At 40.3% G+C, this 23,175-nt stretch overlaps 1 protein-coding gene across 8 annotated transcripts in view; it reads right to left on the reverse strand.

Moving 5' to 3' along the window:
• The window catches only part of TTPAL (alpha tocopherol transfer protein like), a 41,753-nt gene extending 25,007 nt beyond the window's left edge, over positions 1 to 16,746 (reverse strand). The window contains exons 1-4 of one of the 8 annotated variants that reach the window (XM_044090014.1): positions 16,669 to 16,746; positions 13,237 to 13,342; positions 12,609 to 13,067; positions 4,929 to 5,122 (exon numbers count right to left, since the gene is read on the reverse strand). In XM_044090014.1, coding sequence (XP_043945949.1) covers positions 4,929 to 5,122; positions 12,609 to 13,047 — 633 coding nt within the window. In that variant the 5' untranslated portion in view covers positions 13,048 to 13,067; positions 13,237 to 13,342; positions 16,669 to 16,746. The other 7 variants (XM_044090013.1, XM_044090012.1, XM_044090015.1 and 4 more) reach the window with 7 other exon arrangements.
• Positions 16,747 to 23,175: the final 6,429 nt, after the last annotated feature.

Genomic DNA, 23,175 nt, shown 5'->3' on the forward strand with positions numbered 1-23,175 from the left:
CTTGCAACCCTACCCCATAACCCAGACATATGAAGAATATGGGAGATTGTTGTCACATGTAGTACACAGCCAGTGCTTGACAGAAATTCCTGCAGCTCCTTCAGTGTTGCTGTAGGTCTTTTGGCACCCTCCCTGACCGGTTTTCGTCTTGTCTTTTCATCAATTTTGGAGGGACATCCAATTCTTTGCAACGTCACTGTTGTCCCATATTTTCTCCACTTTGATGACTGTCTTCACTGTATTCCAGGGTATATCCAATGCAGTGGAAATTTTTTTGTACCCTTCTCCTGACTGATACCTTTCAACAATAAGATCCCTTTGATGCAGCGCAGTGGTGCAGCGGTTAATGCTGTCGCCTCACAGCAAGAGGTTCTCTGGTTCGATTCTTGGCTGGGGTGCCTTCTGTGCGAAGTTTGCATGTTCTCCCTGCGTTTGCGTGGGTTTCCTCCGGGTACTCCGGTTTCCTCCCACATTCTAAAGACATGCTTCTGGAGCAGTTCTCCCCGGGCCTCCACTGAAAACAGGATCTTTGGAACCTAGTCGGACTTTCCCGGTCAACAAATAATAAATAAATAAATAAATAAATAAATAAATAAATAAATAAATAAATAAAATGCTCTGTAAGCTCTCTGCGAACCATGGCTTTTGTTGTAGCAGGCAACTGAGTAAATGTCAGGAAAATCCTACTAGGACAGCTGAACTTTATTTGGGTTTAATCAGAGTCTCTTTAATTGATGGCAGGTGTGTACCCAAGAAGACCAAATGCTATAATTAAAACAGTGCTTCAACAAAGTATTAGTTTAAGGGTGTGCACACTTATGCAACCAGCTTATTGTACATGTTTTATATTTCCTCTAACAGATTTGTTTGTTATTCAATTGAACTGCACAGGTTACACATCACATTAAAGGTGGGAAAAGTTTTGAAATTATTTATTGTGGTCTAATTTTTTATATCACAAAAACCTGGCATTTTAACAGGGGTGTATATACTTTTTATATCCATTGTATAACCAAACAGGATAAGTTATTTTGAGCAAAAAAGGGAAACTGAATAGGCTTAAAATGGCCTGCAAGCATAGTACCTGCATATGAACCTATAAGAATACTTAGTCTGTCATGACACTTTAACCCAAGCAGGTATGTTTGCTCCTAGTCTTTGAATTATGTCAACTTATTTTGCTTGACTTCATCACATTCAGTATGATAAGTTATCTAGTGAGATGTATTTTTCTCCTTGACTGGGGTTTAATGAAAAAGAACCTTCCTGAACAAATTAATATTTGGTATCAACACCTCTACTCTGGTAATTGATAAATTTAATCCAAACACCCATGAAATCATCCTCCCTTCATTATTCTTCCATTATTTTTCAGATTTTAACTATGTTAAGTCCCAGCAAATGGAAGGAACAGAGGTTACAGCTGATCATTAACAAATTATGTTTTCTGAACTGCTTCACTTTTACATTTGTTCTATTTTGACTACAAAGATTAACTTTGAGTTGCCACTATTGAGCTTCCAATGCCCAAAATGACCAGTTGTATTGTCCCATCATTTTATTTTAGACACCGAAATATGCAAACAGTAGTTAGAAATTCTTTTGCAAGGCCCCTCCCCCGAAACACACCTGATAGCTAAATACATTTTCTTCTGAGGTCACACTAACTTGGAGTAAAACAACATACATTTAATTGATTTTGTCCAAGTTACTACAACCTTGGAAGTAGTATATCTGTACTTGTGGTGTAAAGTCAGCATATTAATACTTTCCCAAATGCCCCTCCTTAAGCAGGACAGTCCCTATAGGGTAGTTGCATTCTATGGGAAACAAACATGAAAAATGGCAAGAATCCTAATATTTCACAACAAAAATAATCCCCATGTTTCCTTTAAAAGCTGCATATAACAACTACACTATATCTGAAACTCCTGAATATTATATGAAACGGCATAAAAAATCTTTTATTTAGGCAAAAAATGAAAGTTCAGTCCTCTGTATCGGTTAGAGGTATAGTATAGCCTGCAAAATCTCACACTTCAATAAAAATGTCAAACCTTGGGCATCTGAAAAAGTGTCAACCTTATCAAAAGGGGTAGCAGGATGATATGGTTGGTCAGCTGGGCAGTAAAAAACCCAGTGGTAGCAAGCCAAAACAGATATGACTAAATTATATGCACCATTTAAATCAGATGCCAAGAGAGAGAACAATACTATTAAGGTTGTTATTAATGATAGAATAACAGTGGGATTTAATTCCTTGTAAAATGTGAAATGTATTGAAAAATGGAGAAGTTACTTTACATATACGTTTCATTTCACAGCGATTCCTGGAAAATTTAAGTTAACAAATTTTTAATGTATTCCTGCTATGTATAGAGTCATACAGAAGAGGTCAGTACAAATACAACGTTCATTTTAACGGGGTATCTACATGCACTTTTGGTGAGCACTGTCATACTGTCATTAACTCTCATTTGGGTTATACCACTTTTGGTGGACCCGTCCCCAAACTAAAAAAAAAATGGTGGACTGTGTATGAAACACAGGTGCAGAAACTATGGAATTAGTCAACTGCCCCATGTTTAGCAATTTGAGTTTAAGTAAATTCCCACAAACTACCACCCTAAAACAGATGTAAGATTCAATTCATGATAATGCTGATTACAAGGCTGTTTTGTTTCCCTAAAATGCTCATCCAGTACCTGGAATTCCTCACAAGAGCAAAGAGATTTTAGCATAAAATACCTCAGCTTTGAGGATGATGACCTTCTGAACAGTCAATAATTCCAAGTATATTTCTGTATTCATTCCCTTGCTCAACCTGGTAATCCCACTCTACTCACCCTACGATATTCCACTTTTCCCTTTGTTTTGAAACAGATGTTGCACTCTTTTACAATAATTTATGATAGCAATATAATTCTTGTTTTATTCTAAATTCAAAAGAAAAATGCAAAAGTGCAACTACTGTGAGAACAAGGAAGCAATGTATGGGCTAGCTGTACCTTGGAGAATATTGGAGCAAAGCGTATGTTCTTTTTTGTAAAGTTTTTTCCTAATTTTTACACTATAACTCTACAACACTGTAATACAAAATAATGTGCTGTATTATTTCACTTTTACTGAGAAACTATTATATAATTAATGGAGAAATTCTGTAGTGTACGGCAGTTGCATATCGCCTACTCAGAGGCGATCTCTGCCTAACACACAAAGCTAGGTCAAACCCAGAGCTTTAAGACATGCTTCACTTAAAGAAATCCCAATCCCTATGAGCTACACAGTTTAGGGACCTAAACCAATAAGCAGAACATGCTGGAGGGATAGATTCCTGTCCCAGAGACTTCCCATACTCTGGAACAAACTACCTATCTATATCAAACAAAGCTCCTCATTAGCGCTCTTCAAGAAAAATCTTGATGATTGGATGGGAGACAGGAAATTCACCCCAGGGATCATTCCTGTGGTTCTGCTCGACAGTGGCACAGGAAAACTATTTTCTTGGGTGGCGAAAGCCAAGGTACCTTTGGCTAGGCTTATATAGGCCCTAGGGCCAATAGCTTAGTACCTACCTATGAACCTATAAAGAGATGTGCAAGTCATTCCCACTGAAAACAAAAAACCTGCTGTCCCTTGTTGGCAAATACCATGAAACCATTCAACTTGATCAACTCTAGCAGATGGGACCTTGGTTTAATGTGCCATTTGAAGGACAGCAACTCATAAATGTAACCCTATCAAAAACAGAGTGGGAATTCTAGTGCCTGGTATGAGAAAATGGTATGGTACGGTTTCTAATTTTACTTAGTAGAATGGGGATACCTTCTGAACTGACTTTGTATTCTTTCAAATGTTTTTCAACACAGTTATCAATGGACCTAAGTAGACACAGGCACACATACACACACAAGGTACTTAGTGAAAGTAAGTATGCAGGTAAGTACGTAAATATGCACCTAAGTGTGTATGCAGAAGGCACGACTCAGAATTGCTGTCATGTAAAATCACTACAACTCAGAACTGCTTTCGTGTAAAATCACTACTTGGTTACTCTCATGCTATTATGATGTCTGGATTAGTAGTAAAATTTTTTTTTACTTCTGTGCCAATTTCAAGAAAGCATCAAATCATTAAACTTTTGATTCATTAGCTTCTTAGAACCCGCAGAGTATTAACGGTGACTGAACTGAATGCCATTCATTCTATTAAAAAAAAAAAAAAAAAAAATGGTGCTAAAAACATTTAGACAAATGGGCAGATTTATTTTTGGGCCATTTCTCTCTCACACCCCTAAAATGGGGTGTGCCATTGTCTTTCCTGTGACACGCATTACATATGGGTAATTTCTCTCCCACACCCCTAATATGAGGTATGTCAAAGTCTTTCCTGTGGCATCCATTATTTAAAATCACCTACTCCAGAAGCACACAATCAATGGCAATAAACGGCAGTTTTAAGAAAATGAGTTCCTATACCTTTCTTCCAACCATATGGCATTCAGCAAAGAAAGCAACTCTGGCAGGGGTACCAGTGATATAAGAGAAATAATTGGCTTTTGTCAAGTGTGATCCATCTGATGCAGGGTCCAGAGGTGCCCATAAGCATCCACCCAATGACTTTTTTCCATCTCTGCAACAGGAGGCATACACAACGCTAAAATTGCAGATATCCCCACACCCTTGGGTGGAATACATAAAGTGAAATCATCCTTATCCTGGTACACCAATGTGCCCACCCCTGGCCACTAGCAAGACCAAGCTAATGCTGAGTAATGTTCACAGCCCAAAGCTAACCCCTGAAGATCCAACCACACTGTGACAACATGATAAAATATATACACTGATGTCTCCTATTACCTCATCATCTCAGTGAGACCATATCATTTTACATTCATTTAAAGAGAACAATTTTACCTCTGTACTTACCTGAAGAAGTCCAACTACCCTTTTGGCCAGAAAGGGGCCAAGGTGGGAAGCCTGAGATAAACCAACACCATTATAATCTGCAAGGATTACGATCCCATTCACCTGGGTTTCCTCAGACTGTATAAGCTTTTCTAGCGTTAGGTACAGGGCACGTAGGTTCTCAATTATTGGATAATTATGTGGCATCCATCTACCTACAATAAAATAAAAATAAAATTAGAGGACACATCTTGCAAAGGATTAACATTTACTTTTGACTTTGCTTAAAATATACCACCATCTACATAATAGCAATGAAGTTGCAAGAATCCCAGCTCAAAGGTACTTAGTGTTTTAAGTAATTACCAAATTACTGTTCCTGTGACAAATGACATTAAACTTTGCACTGATGTTTTTGTCTTGGTGTTAATCTTGGTGGCTTTGAGACTGCCCGCCCCTCTTGTAAATTTGCACTTGGATACTCCTCCTGGGCCCATCTCATTTGCTCACTCAAAAAAAAAAAAAAAAAAAAAAAATTATCTGCTTTTACTGTATTTGTGTTTCTTCCTACTTTATTTTGCTTTTGCGTCATCTTAAAAGTACTCAATTGTATTTATTACTGCTTGGTGTAACTCACTCTAAGCCTTTTAGTTTAAGCACTTGGGCTTCAGACCAGTTGTTCTACATTAAGTAGGTTTGTGCTCTGCACTGTAGTGGCAGGACATGTAGCTTACATCCTTCTAAGTTGGGAACTGCTGATTGAGGGCTCAGTGTCTGTTATTCTAAAAGTGTATTAGTTCTGGTTTAAGCACTGGGGCTTCAAGCCAGTTATTTTGGTTTGTGGTCTGCACTCTTGTGGGAGGAGAGGCTGGACTCTGCCCTTCTGAGCTGGGAATTTCTGGTTAGAGGCTTATAGTGCCTGCATATTTGAACTGTTTCTTACTAAATTGGTACACCTTGTTTGCTGTAGCATAGACTAGATTCAGGCCTGCTGAATCTAGCTTTGTTTGTATAACTTGAGCACTAATCCAGGCATTCTTTAAAGTATTCAATTGTATTTATTACTGCTTGATAGTAACTTGATTAAAGTGTAGCTATCATTCTAAGTCTTTTGGATTAAGCACTTGGGCTCAGGTTTGTGGCCTGCACTGTGGTGGCAGGACAGGTAGGTTACATCCTTCTAAGTTGGGAACTGCTGATTGAGGGCTCAGTGACTGTTATTCTAAAAGTGTATTAGTTCTGGTTTAAGCACCTGGGCTTCAGGCCAGTTATTTTACATTAAGAAGGTTCGTGGTCTGCACTCTTGTGGGAGGAGAGGCTGGACTCTGCCCTTCTGAGCTGGGAATTTCTGGTTAAAGGCTTATAGTGCCTGCATATCTGAACTGTTTCTTACTGGAATTGGTACACCTTGTTTGCTGTAGCATAGACTAGATCCAGGCCTGCTGAATCTAGCTTTGTTTGTATGCTTGTTTGCTTATTTCCCTGAAACGCTAATTCCACCTAAAATGTGGCTTTTCAGTGCTTAGGTGGATCCCTAGTGACATCTGCATTGCTTACTGTACTTATTTCCTTGTTTCACTTGAAAGAAAGTTACTGTTTGTCATTTTTGCATTTAAGTTACCTGTAACACACTGGATTTAAGTTACCTGGCACTTGCTCACTAAAACAATTGTATAAGTCAGCACTAAAAAATTAAAAGCACTACACCCTCACAAACTCCCCTTGAGTACCTTGTTTCCCATTGGCCCTTTTTTTTCAATTATAAAGGAATTCCCAATACTATTCTAGCATGTCCAAAGGTCAGTTGTCAATCTCCTCTCCGGTCCAGCTGGTGAATCTGGGAATCTTGAGGCAATGTTACAACTGCCTCATGTACACAGACAACCCTCTCCTCCTCCCAACAAATTCCAACACATGTGAGAGATGCAACCATATAGCCAAACTGGAGGCTAAGCTCTCTCAACTCAGTACCGGCAAAATCTGTCAGGAGGAGAAGGAAACCATACTCACTACAATTCCAGTCTCACATAGACCTACCACGACAGCAAACCAAACACATAAACACACAAAAACATACTCGGAGGCTCTAAATAAAAATCTGCCTAAGCAGCAGAGACCTCCAAAGCAGACACCCAAGCAACCGCTACCCCAAAACACACCTCTCTATCGGCACAGGCACAGCACACTCACTGGAAGCCACACAGCACTGATGTCAGAAGGTCCAGATCACCCTGTAGGGGCCCAGGGATCCGCCACATAACACACAAAAGCAGAGGTCACCACAAGGCAAGTACAAATAACTCTCAGTCATTGTCTATGCTGCTGTGAATGACCTGATGCTGACTCCCCTGATATATTGAAAAGAGACACAGAGAAGCTCTCTGGAGCATGTGGACTAGAGCCCACCATGAAATGATGACCTTGCATCCTTGCTCCACAAGAACCAAATAAGAATATGCCACCATATGAAGACAAGATCAACAATTTTCCACAATATTGAGTGACATTTATGTCAAAGGGGATCAAAGGGGATCCTGTCTGCCTGGATTGACAGATTTAGGCCAGCCACAGGCTGTCACGGACGGGTTTTAACCCGTCACCCGGGCTCTTGTTACCCCCATAATGCCTTTTCCATAACCCCATTTGTGCCTTTAGGCAAAAGGCTCAAAAGACACCTCCACCTAGGTCAAGGAAATGCAAAAGATAAAAGAGAAAATGCTGCCTCAAGTCAAAATGCCACCTCATGATGCATGCACTTTCCTTAGCATGGAGAACACATGGATCTGTGCAGTAACAGAAACCTGGAAGGCTGCCGGTCCACCCAGAGCACTTCCAGGTTATACCTCATACCATACTTCAGCCCCAAGCCTCAAACCCGAACCAGAGGAGGAGGAGGAGGGGAGTACCAAAAATCATAGATACCCCAGGTTGGTGGTTGGTGGCACAAGCATCAGCATCAGAGACTATCCATGTACAACTAAAGTAAAAAAAAACTGCAGCTGGGCTAGCCTGTACAGACCACCCACCCCAAACCCAACCCCCCTCCCAGCCCTCCCTTTGAAGAAAAACTGGAAAAGTCTCTCCAAACACCATTATATTAGGGACTTTTAACTTACCCAATAATAGACTGGGAGCATACTCTTAGCTCCAACCTAGCTCACTCAAGGGTTCCTAATTTATATAAAAAAAAATGCTAGAAGAGAACTTTACAACAACTCCACAAGAGGGAAAAACATACTGACCTAATCATCACCAACATGGGGACTCTATGCTCAGACCAGAAGTATATCCCACCGGGTAGATCAGACCCATAACTAATCTCACTGGATATTCACATCCCGACCCCACCCCTGCCCAGAAAACCACAGTGAAAAACTTCTCTAAAGCAAATTTCACACTCCTCAAAACCGAGGTGGAATCCTTCAAAGCCCCTGGGCCTGTGGAAAACATGGCCCAGACCGCAGAATCCTTTATAAACGCATTCTATGAACACCTTCAGGAATGCTTGGATCATGCAATCCCAAATAAAACCAAGACCCAATCCTCCAAAGGCAGACGTCCTGTCTGGTGGACCCCAGCCATAAACAAACTATACAATAGAAGGAGGAAGCTACTACATGATAGAGCAAAATCCCAAAAAGGGAAGGCATCTCTGATCAGTGTTAGCAAAAAACTACGGGCACTCATAAAATCGTCTAAGGCCAGCTTCGAGAGAAAAATTTCACAGGACACGAAGGATAATCACAAGGCTTTCTTTAGTTATGTTAGGAACCTGGGTGGAAATTCCCAGATATGCTCAGAATTAGTCCAAAATGACAAAAAATACACCAAACCCACAGACATTGCCAACATCCTAGCTGACAGGTTCAGCGCAAACTGCCCCCACCAAAAGGGCAAATATCTATCCCAGCAGAATGCTGCCCCCCTGACATCTCAGATGCTCAGGTAAGAGCTGCCCTCTCCAAAGCAAAAACACAGCATCAATGGGACCAGACGGTGTCCCGGGCTGCATCCTACATGAACTCCAAGAAGAGCTAAACCCAAACATAAAACTACTGTTCAATCTCAGCCTTACCACAGGATATGTACCCAAAGAGTGGCGTACAGCAACAGTGGCCCCTCTCCACAAAGGTGGTGCCTCAACGGATCCTGGAAACCATCACCCCATAAGCCTGACTAGCTTGGTCTGCAAAGCTATGGAAAGGATCATCATGGACCTCATAAAAAAAGAAAGATATTGGGGACCTACAGACACTGGATCCTACCCAGTTCGTCTTTGTTAAGGGCAGATCCTGCCTCTTAAACCTGGTCGATTTCTTTGAAACAGTCACCAAGGCCATTGACGAGGGGAAGGTGGTCCACACAGCCTACTTGGACCTCGCAAAAGCCTTCAATACAATACCCCACTCGGGCATTATAGATAAGCTCACCAGCTTAAATATAAACCCCTATGTCACTAGACGGGTTGCAAACTGGCTCAAGGACAGAACCCACATGGTTAGAATTGCTGGAGCCATGTCGGACTCCAAACCAGTTACAGGTGGCATCCCACAAGGCTCAGTCCTGGGATCTCTCCTGTTCGGTATATATTTCTCGGAGGTACAGGCCAACACGAAAGGACTGTGGCTAACCAAGTTCGCAGATGACTGCAAACTGGGTGCTATAATCGACTCTCCAGCCGACACAAGCATCCTCCAAAAGGGCCTCAAAGAAACAAACAACTGGTGCCAGAGCCATGGCCTCAAGCTAAACACCAAAAAGTGTATAGTCATCCCCTTTGGCAAAAACAAAGTGCCCACAAATTACCACATAGGTGGTAATCCATTAAGTACAGAAGAAGTAATTAGGGACCTGGGGACTCAAGTTGATAGCAATCTCTCATTTGACAACCACATGGCCAAAGTGGTTAGAAAAACATTTTATATAGCCCACCTAATCATGAAGGGATTCACATCTAGATCAGGGCAGGTCATCGTGCCTCTTTACTCATCCCTCATCAGGCCCATAATTGAGTACAATGCCCTTTTGGGATGTACCTTACCAGACACCTGCAGCAACTGGAAAGACCCCAAAAGTACCTCACCAAGAGGATCAAAGGGCTCAAACAGATGCCATATGCTGCCCGGTAAAAGAAACTCCAGCTCTACTCAGTGGCATACCGCCTGCTCAGAGGCGATCTGTGCCTGGCGATAAAGCCATGTCCAACCCGGAATTAATGGACATGCTGCACCTCAGAAAATCCAAATCCCATCGAGCTACACGCTCGAGAGACTTGAACCTCAGCACTGAAATAAATAGGACATGCTGGAGGGACAGATTCATAATCCAGAGGCTCCCTTCACTCTGGAATAAAATCCCAGTCCAGGTTAGGCAGAGTCCCTCATTGACTCTCTTCAAGAGGAATCTTGATGAGTGGATGGGGGAATCATAGGTTTACCCCGGATATCACTTCTGTGTCACTGTTAGACAGAGGCACAGTATACTAACCTCGAAAAAGGGCATATCAAAATTAATTTAAAATGGGTGGCGAAAGCCAAACACACTCTGGCTAGGCTTATAAATGCCCTAGGGCAGATAGCCTAGTATGAACCTATGATGCTAATTACTACACATGCTGCAACATCAACATAGCAGACTGACAGTAGCGTTTTAATCAGTTGTGTTAAAATGGATCTATATCAACTTACTGAAAAGCAATACACTGAAAGTACTATGCTGAAATGTCAAAAAGGTTGAAATCAAAGTATCTACTCCACTACAAGTGTAGACAGCTGGTCTACGTTAGCACTTGTTTCCAAATTTCACTAGCAGGGGATTGATATTGTTTAACTGGCTGTGAGCTGGTGCAGTGTACATATGTAGTTCCTGTGTTCAACACTGTAACAATTCAAGAGTTTGACATTTCAGGATTTTGCATTCAGCATTATGACTTTCAGTAGAACACTTTTCATTCAGCTGTTACCTACCCGTTCAAACTGCTAACACTGTCATCAATCACCCCATAGCTCTTGGCCTTATAGAAGGCTGACAGCTTTCTTTCTACATACATTTAACTAGATAAGCCCACTGGACATGTGTCCCTTTTCAGGCTGATCCGAGAGCAATGCCTGGTTAGGTGATTGCTCAGATTCACACAATAGGCAAATGTTGGCAGACAGGAAAACAGCACATTAACATCTCAATGCCCTTAATCATCTGTGCTGACAGACACTATGATGTTATACTTCATGTGATCAATCGGTTCTAAAATATCTTCCAAAGCCACATATTAGTGCACAGTATGTAGAAAGTAAAACACAGACATAAAAACACACACAAGAAGGACTGAAACCCCCTAATGCCACTACAAACCTTTCCATGCATAGGAATATCCCAGCTGGAATGTCTTCTCCCCAATGGTTCCTCACTACAGCATATAAATTAATTATTATCTGACACATACCACAGAAGCCCCATTGCCAGCAAATACACATATTACCATATTAAACAGATATCTTATTTGTGGCAATACAATTTGCATCAACCTGTCCCACCTATCCAAAATAATGCAGCACCTTTTTCCCTGTATTAACTTTATCATAACCCCAAGACTACACTGGGAGAGAGCCGAAATTCATGAAAACATCAACAAACGTTCTTCTATCCCAAACGGAGAAGAGAACTGTGACAGAAAACTCTTTCCACATCACTCCCTCTCATTAAGACATCCTCAGCACATAGAGCTACAGGAAGACCCCTCCTCCTTCCCTTTTATACACATGTCCCTAGCTATAGCAACCATTTCTACTCTAATCATTTGTTTGTTGTGCACTGTGTAAACCAAACTGCTTACACTTCCGATTATAAATTCCAAGACGTAATACAGGAGTACTATGCAATGTAAATATTGTATAGGTCTTTAGTACATACAAGAAGGCAAGTGAAAAATTATTATTGGCATAACAATACCACCACCTTACCTACCGTCTCCTCCTGGTCGTAAAGAATCTTTCAATCACAAGTCTATATTTTATGCCACGCAAGGGGTACCAGATTTGTTGGCAAACACATGGCCCCTGCTCTATAATACCTGGTTGCCTTAGGTCAGTGAGGATTTGTATATCACTGAGCTGATGAGATGGAGACACTGGGGAAGACTAGTGGTTGCAGTGTGCTGTCCGTGGACATTGTATTCTGCATCCTCACAAGCCACTCTTATGCAATGATCATTTGTTTGTTCCTTGTATAAAGAATTTAGGAACCCCGGCCTGAGATAACTACAATAAGAATAGGTTTAGGGGCTAGAAAATAAAAAAGTGTTATTAGAAATGAAAACTAAAATAACCAGATAAAATGCCAGTGTTAAAATGTGAATGTAAAAGTTAATATCTTAAGTGACGGAAGCATACCCCATAGTTAGGGTATCAAACATATGACTTTTCATAGATAAAAAAGAATACCAACTATTTCAAACATTATAACATATCCATCTCCCAATAGTTCAATACTCTGATCTCACAATTAACAACAACTTTTAATTCTACATTAACATTGTTGTTATACTATTACCACAGCTTTATTACTTTTCAGAAGAATTATCACATTACTATACCATTTTCCTGACAAGTATTTGTGCTCACTAGCCTGCCATTTTACATTTTTTACACTGTTACACACACATTAGAATAATACTCTGAGCTTCAAAAGTCTCTTATACTGTACCTGGTCGAAGGCAAATGACACGTCGGCCATCGGGGTCAGGATGAGGTAGAACAGTTACAAATCCCAAGTCCAGAACAGCTTTTATTGCAGAGGGCCTTAAATTGTCAAATAACTCTGGCCAGCCCCTTCGGCCACTATGGTAATTTACAAACAACTGAAGTGCCCTGTCATAGTCAAACTTTCTGGCTCTGAGAAATCTTAGCAAGAAAGCATCATCTAACCGTGTCCTCAGATTTGGATGCTCTTTTAAAATCATGTCGCGCAGGGCTTGAACATCCCTGAGCCTCCATTCTGGCTTCTCTTGGAGCTCCTCACGTGCCTTTGTAATTAGTTCTGGTGATAATGTGCACTCATACCTTGGAGGTCCCTGGGGGGCTTCATGGTGAACAGGAAGATCTACCACAAGGCTGCTATCCAAAGGTGTTGTTTCATCTGCCATGGACTTTGTAACGTACTACACTACAGTCAAAACATAAAAGGGAAGATAACTTACTTACAGGTCAATGTTACAGGTCAATACATTTCAAATTAACTCCACACAGATTACTCAATTACTCATGATGCTGGATTCCAACAATTTAGTAATATCACTGCATTACATTATGTTATGATATTAAACAAATGCTACCTCAAATGAAAATTCAGTCTTGAACATAACTGACGTTCATGGACTGCATAACATCAGCTTCTTCTCCTGCATCACTGTAGTTAGATATTTTGCTCCCTGTACACAGCTGCAGAGAGTGAAGAACACTTAATTTAAGATACAGAATTTCAATGGAATTTTTGCTCTCTATATATCTGACTGCTACCAATATAAACAAGCATAGTTCCTACAGGGCAATTTAATAAATTACGACCTGGTGACCTGCTTAGCAGTTTTGTAAGTGCATATAATTCTGGATTAACCAAAAACAATAATTCTGGATTAACCAAAAACAATAAGAATTAATCTCAAAAACAATTATGTTATGTAAACAACATACGTTTCGTAACTATACAACTTTTCAAACCCACATTTTCCCTATTCTGTTCCACACCTATACTTTGGGGAAGACTAGTAAGAACTCACAATCTATATGGGAAGTGTAGAAAATACTACATTATTTTTAATACTCACAACATTAGAGAACAAAAAAGATAAACTGGCACCATATATAAAAAAGAAACAGTAAACTAGAGAAAATTTATAAATGAAAAATTAGGAGAAACAATTTCAAACAGATTGGTGTGAACACGGGAGGCTAAGGTAGGACGGGAAGAACTGGTGGATGAGCAGACTAGCTAGTGTCAGCTGATGGTCAACTACAAAGAAAAGGAGAAAATACTACTACTACTACTAATAATAATAATAACAACAACAATAAAAAAACACAGCTTTCAATTAAAATCATTTTGACCCAGGCCTTTTACAGATTTACTTGTAATAAGCAAATTATGAAAAGAACAAACAAATGCAACAGCAAAGATATCCCAAACAAAAAACACATGAAAGAACAGGATTACCCAGCAAGCACCAATTTAAGAAAAAAAAAAAAAAACGATACATTAACTTGCCTAGAAGCTGGAAGGGAATATGAAAAAATATATATTTTAAGTGTACAACGAAATCCTGTAAGTTGTTTAAACATTACTGTATTACAAATGAGACTTCAGAGCAGCAGCATGGGAATAACGTATCCCAACCAAGCAGCAAAGCTCCATCATTCCAATACACACGGGAGAATAACAATATTTGGCTAATGAATAAGTAAACAAACAAACTACACAGCATAAAAGAGGAGTTTCTTTATATATCAACTATTATTACACATTTCTTCGTGATAGAGACCCCTTAACATTTTCAGGCAGGTTGCTACTTGTACCACCTCTTGTGATTTTACATAGTTTTTGGTTTTGGATGCACAAAGATCATAGGAGGTTACTAGGCTACTGGCCGTGAAGCCCTTATAAACCTAGCCAAGAGTTTAGCCCATGCATAGACAAGTCAGCACCTGATGCCCCTGTCCAGCAGGGACACGGGTGGAATCCCAGGGATGTATTTTCTGTTTCCTGTCCTGTTATCCAGGTTGCACTTAAAAAGGGGTAAATAGGTACTCTGCTTGAGGTGGAGAGGAAGTCTATTCCACAGATGGGTGAGTCTCTGGGACACAATTCTGTCCTGCCAACAAGTCTTGTTGAAGTCACAGACCAGGTTGAGGCCACTTGTGTGGGTTACTTGAGTGGAGCTTGACTTGCAGATATGCAGCAGTCCCATCAAGGCAGGGTATGAGATTGCTTTGTATGCCAGATAGAGATCACCTCTGAGGAGTCTGCATGAAACTGAGTAGAGGGATAGGGCTTTTTGCCTATCTGTGTAGAGTAGATGTTTTAAGCCCTGGATTCTCCAGGTAAGGAACCTCTGTAACAGAAGTCCTTTTCCATTTCAGTTATTCTTACATAAAAAATGTGTATACAGTACAAACAAATGCCTATGTATTAAAATGATTAAGGCTATACAGCTAGCAATAAGATGTTTTTACGTAACAGTTTTGTTAATATTATGCGCACTGATTGTTCCAAGCACACGCACACACATACGGGTGTTGAAAACACTTTTTTGAGCAATGCTTAAAAAGTACAAAAATCAACTCCATTCTACTTGCCCAGAATTAACATTCCTTTATACTGCTGCATAAGCACTGATGTCGACATTTGATAAGCACACTGTCAGACCATTACAGAAGATGGGATGTGCAAATGTTTACTCTGATAGTGCAATTCTTATGAAATCTAAATTAGAAAACTTTGGTAAAGACTACAAAAACTCCACATCCCAATGCACAGTACAGTAAGAAAAATGTTTTGCACCTTACGAATGAATAAAAACAAATACTGCAAAACATAATTCTGCAGTTAAGAAATAAAGAACTGTTACTTTACTGTACCAGAATTCAGAGGCCATTATGTCATAACCCACATAATGCTAAGCTACAAGTTTCTCAGTTATAAAGTGAAACAAGAAGTACAATCCTCTATAATACTGCAAATTGTTCAGCGTTTCAAAATTCTAAACCAGGAATACTAGATAATGAAACAAATATTCAGTGTTTCAAAATACTAAGCTAGGAACACTAGATAATGGTAATGCCAACCAATAATCGTAAAAGTTAGAAAGAGAGTTAGGTGCTAAAAGAAAAGCAATGCAAAACGCTGGAGGAACTGTGCTTTGAGATCCAGAAATTTGGGCCATAAGTCATGACACCACCAGTTTAAAAAATCTACATCCATCTATCTATCTGTGTATATATAAACACTCTTGGAATCCCAGTGCAACACCCAGAAAGTTCCTAAGTTTGTACCTTAGCTGCTGCAATAATAAGATTCTCAACCCTGTAAGTGGTTGTGGCTGTGTTTCCAGACGATATAGGTTGCCAGTGTGCAGTGGGGTATGCCATATGGTAACCAAGCAACAATACATCTCCAGTCCTAACATACACCCACACTGCAAAGAAAAAAATATTTCTACTACCACCTCTGTATAAAAGATGGGCAGCAAACACACTGCAAGTGTACCCCCTTCCCCAAGCAAGTGTTGCTGACTGCCCAAGCAGGATACTGTCAGCCTTCCCGGAAGTTAAAGCTGCTTAATCAGGTAACCGTTCACGGCCAAAAATATATATCATATATTTATACTCGTACCACGTGTCCTATTTCCAGTGCATTTCTATAATGTAATTCCAAATTGTGGTGAGCTGCTTATCAGAAGGTGTTTTTACCCAGTAGCCGTTTTTGGAAATATTACCAAAGCAGAAGACACCTGTCTCACCATACAATGGTGTCGAAATGTTTTACTTCCCTTCCTTTTACAACGTCGACATTTTGAGGTTCCCACCTGGTACCGAGCTGTAGCAAAGAATGCCAATCCTAGTCAGCAAATAAATAAATAAAACCACTGCAAGAACAAGTGAGCCCACAATATGACGCATACGTCAGCTGTTGTCACGTACAAAAAGAATGTCATCCCATTTCTGGGTACAGAGCCCTATCTCCAGTCGTTAGTGTCTATGACAGATCAAACCTGCTCGCTGTGGCACTCCCACTGCCGGAATCCCTCGTCACAGTTCAGGTGCCTTGATAGTGCTGTGTATGCATTTCCACAAGGTGGAGCTGTTGCCCCACCATTAAGAAGATACTGTAATAACCCCGCCCCCCCCCCGATAGCTGCTTACGTCATTGCAGGGTTGCCAGTAAGCGTAATCATTGTGCTACAAAAATGTTGGCAGTTATATGTAAGAGATCGAAAATTAGGCGGGTTCTTTCATGATTGTCTGTGATAAGTGCTGGTTGTATATCAAGTAACATTTGTAAATCACTAGTACGTTTTTATAGTCATTTTGACTTAACTCTTTGTTTACGTGTTACACACATTTTGATCTTTGAACTGAATAATACACAGGCGGTTTGTGTAGAGAATGACTTTTACCACAATATATTCTTCTATTTTTGGAAGAGCAGATTGTTAATCTTTATCAGTAATTCATTTGCATTAAAAGGAGGAGCTTTAATTATATGCTAAGAAAAGCAGATAGTTAATTTTTATCAGCAAACCGTTTACTTAAATAGGCGAGCAGTTGCAGTTCAAAACAGAAAGTCTTTCTGGTACCCCGTTTGTACAGGGAGGTGAAACCCTGTCACCAGATCAAAGAGTAGTGTTGTAATAGTGACATCTCCTTGTTCACGGAACTAAGCGGACATCTGAACGTCTTCACTGGTAAATTACAGGGCATTGATAAGTAATAATCCGGACGTGAGTAATGTGAAGCTAACTGTAAAATGTCTGCTGCAGTAACACTGTACAACAGTTACAGTACTGTTTCTTTGCCCCCTCGAGCTAACGTACTGAATTCCCGATGAATATTCATGAAGCTGGTGAAGACATTTATGAATATTCATTTGTTATTGGAACAGTCACCGCTGGCGGGCGGGACTTGCTACTGTGCATCTGGGGAGGCACTGTTCTGCAACAACACCGTACCTGACTCACATCTCATTAACAAGGAATTGGAGTATGTTCATATTTTAGGATGAGTTGAACCCTATATCGGGAAGTGCATATTCTAGTTCAGAGATTCCATAGATTGATACCTTCAGCTTTTCGGGGTTGCATAATTCATTATGAGCTTGGTTAATTTATAATCTGTCTTTTTTTTAAGTACTGCTTTGAGTAATGCGTTTAAGAAACTTGAAAGGATAGTTTGGTATTGTACTGGTGGAATTGAACATTGTATTTATTTATTTTATTTAACATTTGTTTACCGGGAAAGTCCGACTTAGAGTTGGAACAAAGCCAATTTTCAGCAGAGGCCCGGGGAGAAACGCACCAGATACATGTCTTTGTAACGTGGGAGGAAACCAGAGTACCCGGAGAAAACCCACACAAACGCAGGGAGGACATGCAGACTCTGCACAGAAGGCACACCAGCCAAGAATCAAACCGGACAACCTCTTGCTGTGAGGTGACAACGCTACCGCTGCACTATTTTGTTTCCTGAGCAGGTTAAACTCCTGAACCGGGGCAGCGCCACTACGCCTTTGTAAGGTAGTCATGGTCATAAAGGATATTTTATTCGAATTTTTAGTTCATTTGGTTTTACTAGTACAACAGGCTAGAAAAAATATTTTTTTCTAGCTTGTGACTCCCTACCTGACGGGTCCCCCCCCCCCCAAAAAAAATGTTTATTCATTCCCTGTTAGTAACAGCATAGTCACTTGCTTGTGCAACGGATGACTGGAGAGAAGTTGTCTTCCAGGCAAGAACTGTCTGCAGCCACAGACTGTTAACCTTCACCTGGTCGCTGAATGACAGACCTTTCCCTTGGAGACAACTCAAGCAACTTTCAACCAATCCTAGTAACTTCACCCCCCCCCCCAATCTGTCAATTCTCCACTTGAGAGCCTGCATTTATACCCATCATCCTTGCAGGCAGAAGGGTTTGTTTTCTATACATGATCCAAATCTCACCCTCTGTTGGCTGATGTGGAATACCTGCATCACCGTGGAGGCTTAGTGTGTTTTCCTTTATCATGTTCATGCTACCACATGCACTCTGTAACTGAGGGTTAGCAAGACAGGCTTGGTAGACCCAGTCCATGACTTCAGTCACTGTGGAGTACTAACTGTGGAGTACTAGTGCCTGTAAACCCCTGGTTGTTGGTTGTAAATGCAGTCATTGACTGGAACCAGCAAATCCTTCCCCAGGATGAGTGAGCCAGCCAGTATCCCTAATCCTCCTGTCTCAGTTGGCTGCAGTAGTACATGGATGTTGTTTGTCTTTTTGGCTTTTCCCAGTTAGGGGTCACCACAGCAGAACTCCGGTCTGCTAATGATTGGCAGTAGATTTTTATGGTGCCGAGTTGCCAGCCTGACGCCCAACCTTCAGCGAAGGTTGACCCATTCATGCATGTCTTTCGGAGACCACTCGACAGCAGGGAGGACATAGAAGGCACTCCAGCCGAGAATCGAACAGGAGAATCTCTTGCTGTGAGGCAACAATGCTACCGCTATACCACCGCAGTAGTACATGGATCTGCTCCTTAAATCTAGGATTGGTAGATTGTAGTCAAGAGATTTAGCTTTCCTTTCTACATCACAGAACTGAGCCATTTTGAACTTCATCAAAAAAAACAAACAAACAAAAAACCCACTCCTGTTTTATGTGAAATAAGGCCAGTTTCTCTAGGCATTACCTGCCCTTCCCAATCTAGGTTCCCTTATTCGGTCCTTCAGGCATAATAAACCAATGCTGCAAGAGTTTTGTACAGTTGTTGCATTTTTGTTGTTGCATTTTTTAACCATATTTCAGACTGCAATTTAATTCTTCCTAAGTGGAGTAGGAAACTCTGTTTAACTTCAGCTTCCTCAGTACTGTCTGCCTCATCTCTCAGGTTAAATGTTTGTAAATCTGCCTTTTCACTTTCTACATTTCTCCCATGGTGCAACTTTTTTGCCACCCCCTTTTCACTGTTCACAATCCTACTTTAAACCACTTTGTATATTTGCAGAGGTTTCTTTAACCTCGTTGTTCCGTAAAATCCTCTCACCTGTGGTACTCCATTCTTCCATAATCCCCCTAATAATATCTCCCACTTCTAATTCAGCAGCATTTTATCTTCTACCTTAATCTTGCCAGTTTCCAGACTATTTCCCCATCTACTTTTGTTTGCCCCATTATTTGCCTAACTCCCTCCACAAGCATCTTCAGTAGACTCACTTTTCTCCTACTGACCGTTTCACCTTGATTTTTGTCTGTCTCTCGTCTTCATTCTACACTAAATTTCATTGTTATACCATGTTTACTAAAATTATGGCAACCCCACCAATTCTTCCACAACCAGTCTCTTGAAATCCTTTAACTTTTCTCTTGCATGTGATGTCACTACCTTCTGACTCTTAAGCAGCCTCTTCTCCCAGTTTGTTGGTATATAAGGACATAACAGCAGTTTTGTTTGCTTTTCCTTTTTAATTACCACTGTCTTCACTGCTCCTTTTTATGGAGCCTTTATTCATTTGCCCAGTACAGTTACAACATTGTTTTTCAGTTAGTCATAATTCTTACCCTTTGTGTCCTTAACCTATCCACATGCAGCACCTAAGTAACCATGCACTCTTCTCTGTGGTAATCTTATAGCCCTCCCCAACACCTGTACAACAAACTGATTTGTAAGAGTTGTATATTAATCCTTATGTCCCCTCAAATCCCTCTAAAATTCCATCTATGACTAACAGGCCTTCCTTTACCCTTTATGTCGGCAGTGTATAGTCCTCTGTAAGCATAGTAAAACTTATCTGTCCTCCCATCCTGTAACAGTTTTCTAAACCCCTCTGTAAAAAAAATGTCTATCACAAAATGCATAACAAAGGAAGAAGGGAAAATCCACACTAGTGTTCTTGTTTAACTTGAAAAGTTTCAACAAGCACTCATCCATCAAGTGCCCAGATTTTGAATTTATGTACAATATTTCCACCTACTGTCTAAACTCTGTCCTCACATTAAACCTTCAATCACTGCCTCAGATATATATCCTGACCACTGTGTTGAATGTTCTTTTTATGACAAAGTCTACTGCTTCCACTTGAATCTTTCTGTCCCACTCCTCTTTGCATTTCAGCACTCTTCTTTGGCTTCATTGAGATATTACCTTCCCATACCCCACTTGCACCTATTCCTTTACCTCCACGTGTGCTCCCTTTAGTATTCTTGTTAACACCTTTGCAGAGATCTTCGGGCTTCTGTTTAGTACTGCTGTTTTCTGTTTCTTTCCACTCCTCCCCTTTGAGTAGTACAATCAGAGAGCTGATGCGTCGCCTCTGACAGCAGTACCTTCTCAAAACTTACATTTTCCTAAGTATGTCTTGTAGTATATAAAAGTAATTTTGGAGTATGTCCTCCCCTGCTGCCTTTTGCACTTTTCAATAGTGTTTACTTTTCCACTGTGCAATTGTCTCATCTGTTTTCTTTTTCCTTCTCATTCAATTATATCTCCCGTAGCTTCATTTCTTTCACTAATATCTCACGTGTTCTAGGCGCCCTCCTGTGAACAGCTTTCTATAGTACTCTCTAACCCCCTCCCCCATCTGCTTTCTTTCAAAAACTCTTAACTTCTTCCTAATTCACCACACTGCTTACGATGTATGCACTATTAATTGAATTCAAGACACTTTTTTTTTTTTTTTTTTGAGACTGTAGTTTCAGATCCTGAATGTAGTATGACTTGAATTCAAAATGTTGCTTTTTGTGACTGTAGTTTCATATCTTGGCCCTCTGATGAACTACCTCTCCATCCTTGAGAAAGGCCCAAGCACATATCAGAGGTACATTTTAACCTTTTCATTCAAGTGCTTTTACCCACTTTACCACTAATATGGTGGTCTGCACTTTTTCTTACTCCTTACATGATTGTTGCACAGTTATTGTAGATTTCAGATCACTGTTGCCTTGGGCAATGGTAAAGTGATTCAAAGTTAAGTTGATAGCCCTTACAATGCATTCATATGGATTCAGACAATCATGAGTTGATGCTTCTTAATATTGTGAAGGTAGGATTCATAGTAATGGAAGCCTTCAACTCAACACTACATCTTGCCGCCTTAATTTCATCTGTTGAATTTAAAGCACCCATTTTCTCTTCCTCCTGCTTATCTCCCTTATCCTTTCCTGTCCTCATTTACCTTCACCACAGATCAACATTTTTTTCTTTTTTCCTTTACTTTTCCCCTTAAACTCCACGACTCTACTTGCAGTTATTTAGTTCCTCTTTTAACGTCTGTGTTTTCCTCCTCTTTCTGCTTCTCATTTCCTGTCCTGCAATGTAACTCCACACTATTTTTAAATCCTGCTCTACATTCGCTTCATTGCAGTTTTGTATTCTTCTCAGACTGCTTGTTCTCTCTCTTTTTACTAGCGTTTGTCTCATATCCACAGTCAGTCATTCTGCTAAACCCATCTCCTATCTCTTTATACACCGATTATTTAAATCTTAAAAGGTGACAATGATCTGAAATGTTTAGCTTCCACACACACATACTCACTTATCCCCTCAGGCAGAAAGGAATAATCAGGTTTCTTCCCAAGAGTTATCTCTTAAAAAGTATTCCATCCCTTTTCTCTATCTCTCTCCACATACCTAGCTATTCTCTAGACTCGAATGCCTATTTTCCATAGGTTCATGGATATTCCAAGGCCATTAAGTCTTATGGCCATTCATGCTTTCCCAGTACCCACCCTCATGCTGCACCTCCTTTATCTAGGAGGGCCATACCAGTCAATCCTAGAGTAAATTTTTGGTTACCCATTCAGTCATCTAATTTATGTTGAAAAGAACAAAGTGAGTTGCACTGCTTAACGTGCAAGGGTAGTTATTCCACGGATTTGGGACATGCTGGGTAATAAACCTGTCCCTCCACCATGGTTTATTTATTTGTTGGTAACAATTTATGTCCCAGATTCTAGTATTAGTAGAAATATTGGACTTTCAGGGATGCAACTGGTCCTGGCATAGTAAGTGAGGCAGAATCTCCTCTCAAAAGTCTGTAATACATTGAATAAAGGGATAGACCTTACTGCTTGGCTTGGTAGCTCAGGAACTTTAGGCGTGTGATCTTTTTGGTTGGAGAACTTATGAGGTCTTTCTAATTATCTGATATGTTTAATGAGATACAACCCAAAGGGAGTGTTGTACTTGTTAACTGGTCTAATCAGTGCTGGATAGAAGGGAATAATTGCCTTTTTAGACCATGACATTTCTTTGGTAGTTAGCTGTACTAAATAAAAGGATTTCCTGATGACTATTGTCACGAGGGGGTTATCAGTTCATGTTCTTAGGTCCCTGGCTACAGTGTCATTTTGTAGTGATGTGTTGTCTGTACAATATAATGAAGGAAGGGCTTGTCTACCAAAAAGGGTGGTACTACACTTTTTCCATTTAGTTTGTTCGCATTTTTATTACACTGAGAGCATCACAGAGTGACTTAACAACCCCAGTTTACAGTCATCTGCAACCTTTGTTAGCCTGAGGTCTTGACTGT

Source organism: Protopterus annectens, chromosome 12.part0 (genome assembly GCF_019279795.1).
Source record: "Protopterus annectens isolate FY-2018-M chromosome 12.part0, PAN1.0, whole genome shotgun sequence".
NCBI lineage: Eukaryota > Metazoa > Chordata > Ceratodontiformes > Protopteridae > Protopterus > Protopterus annectens.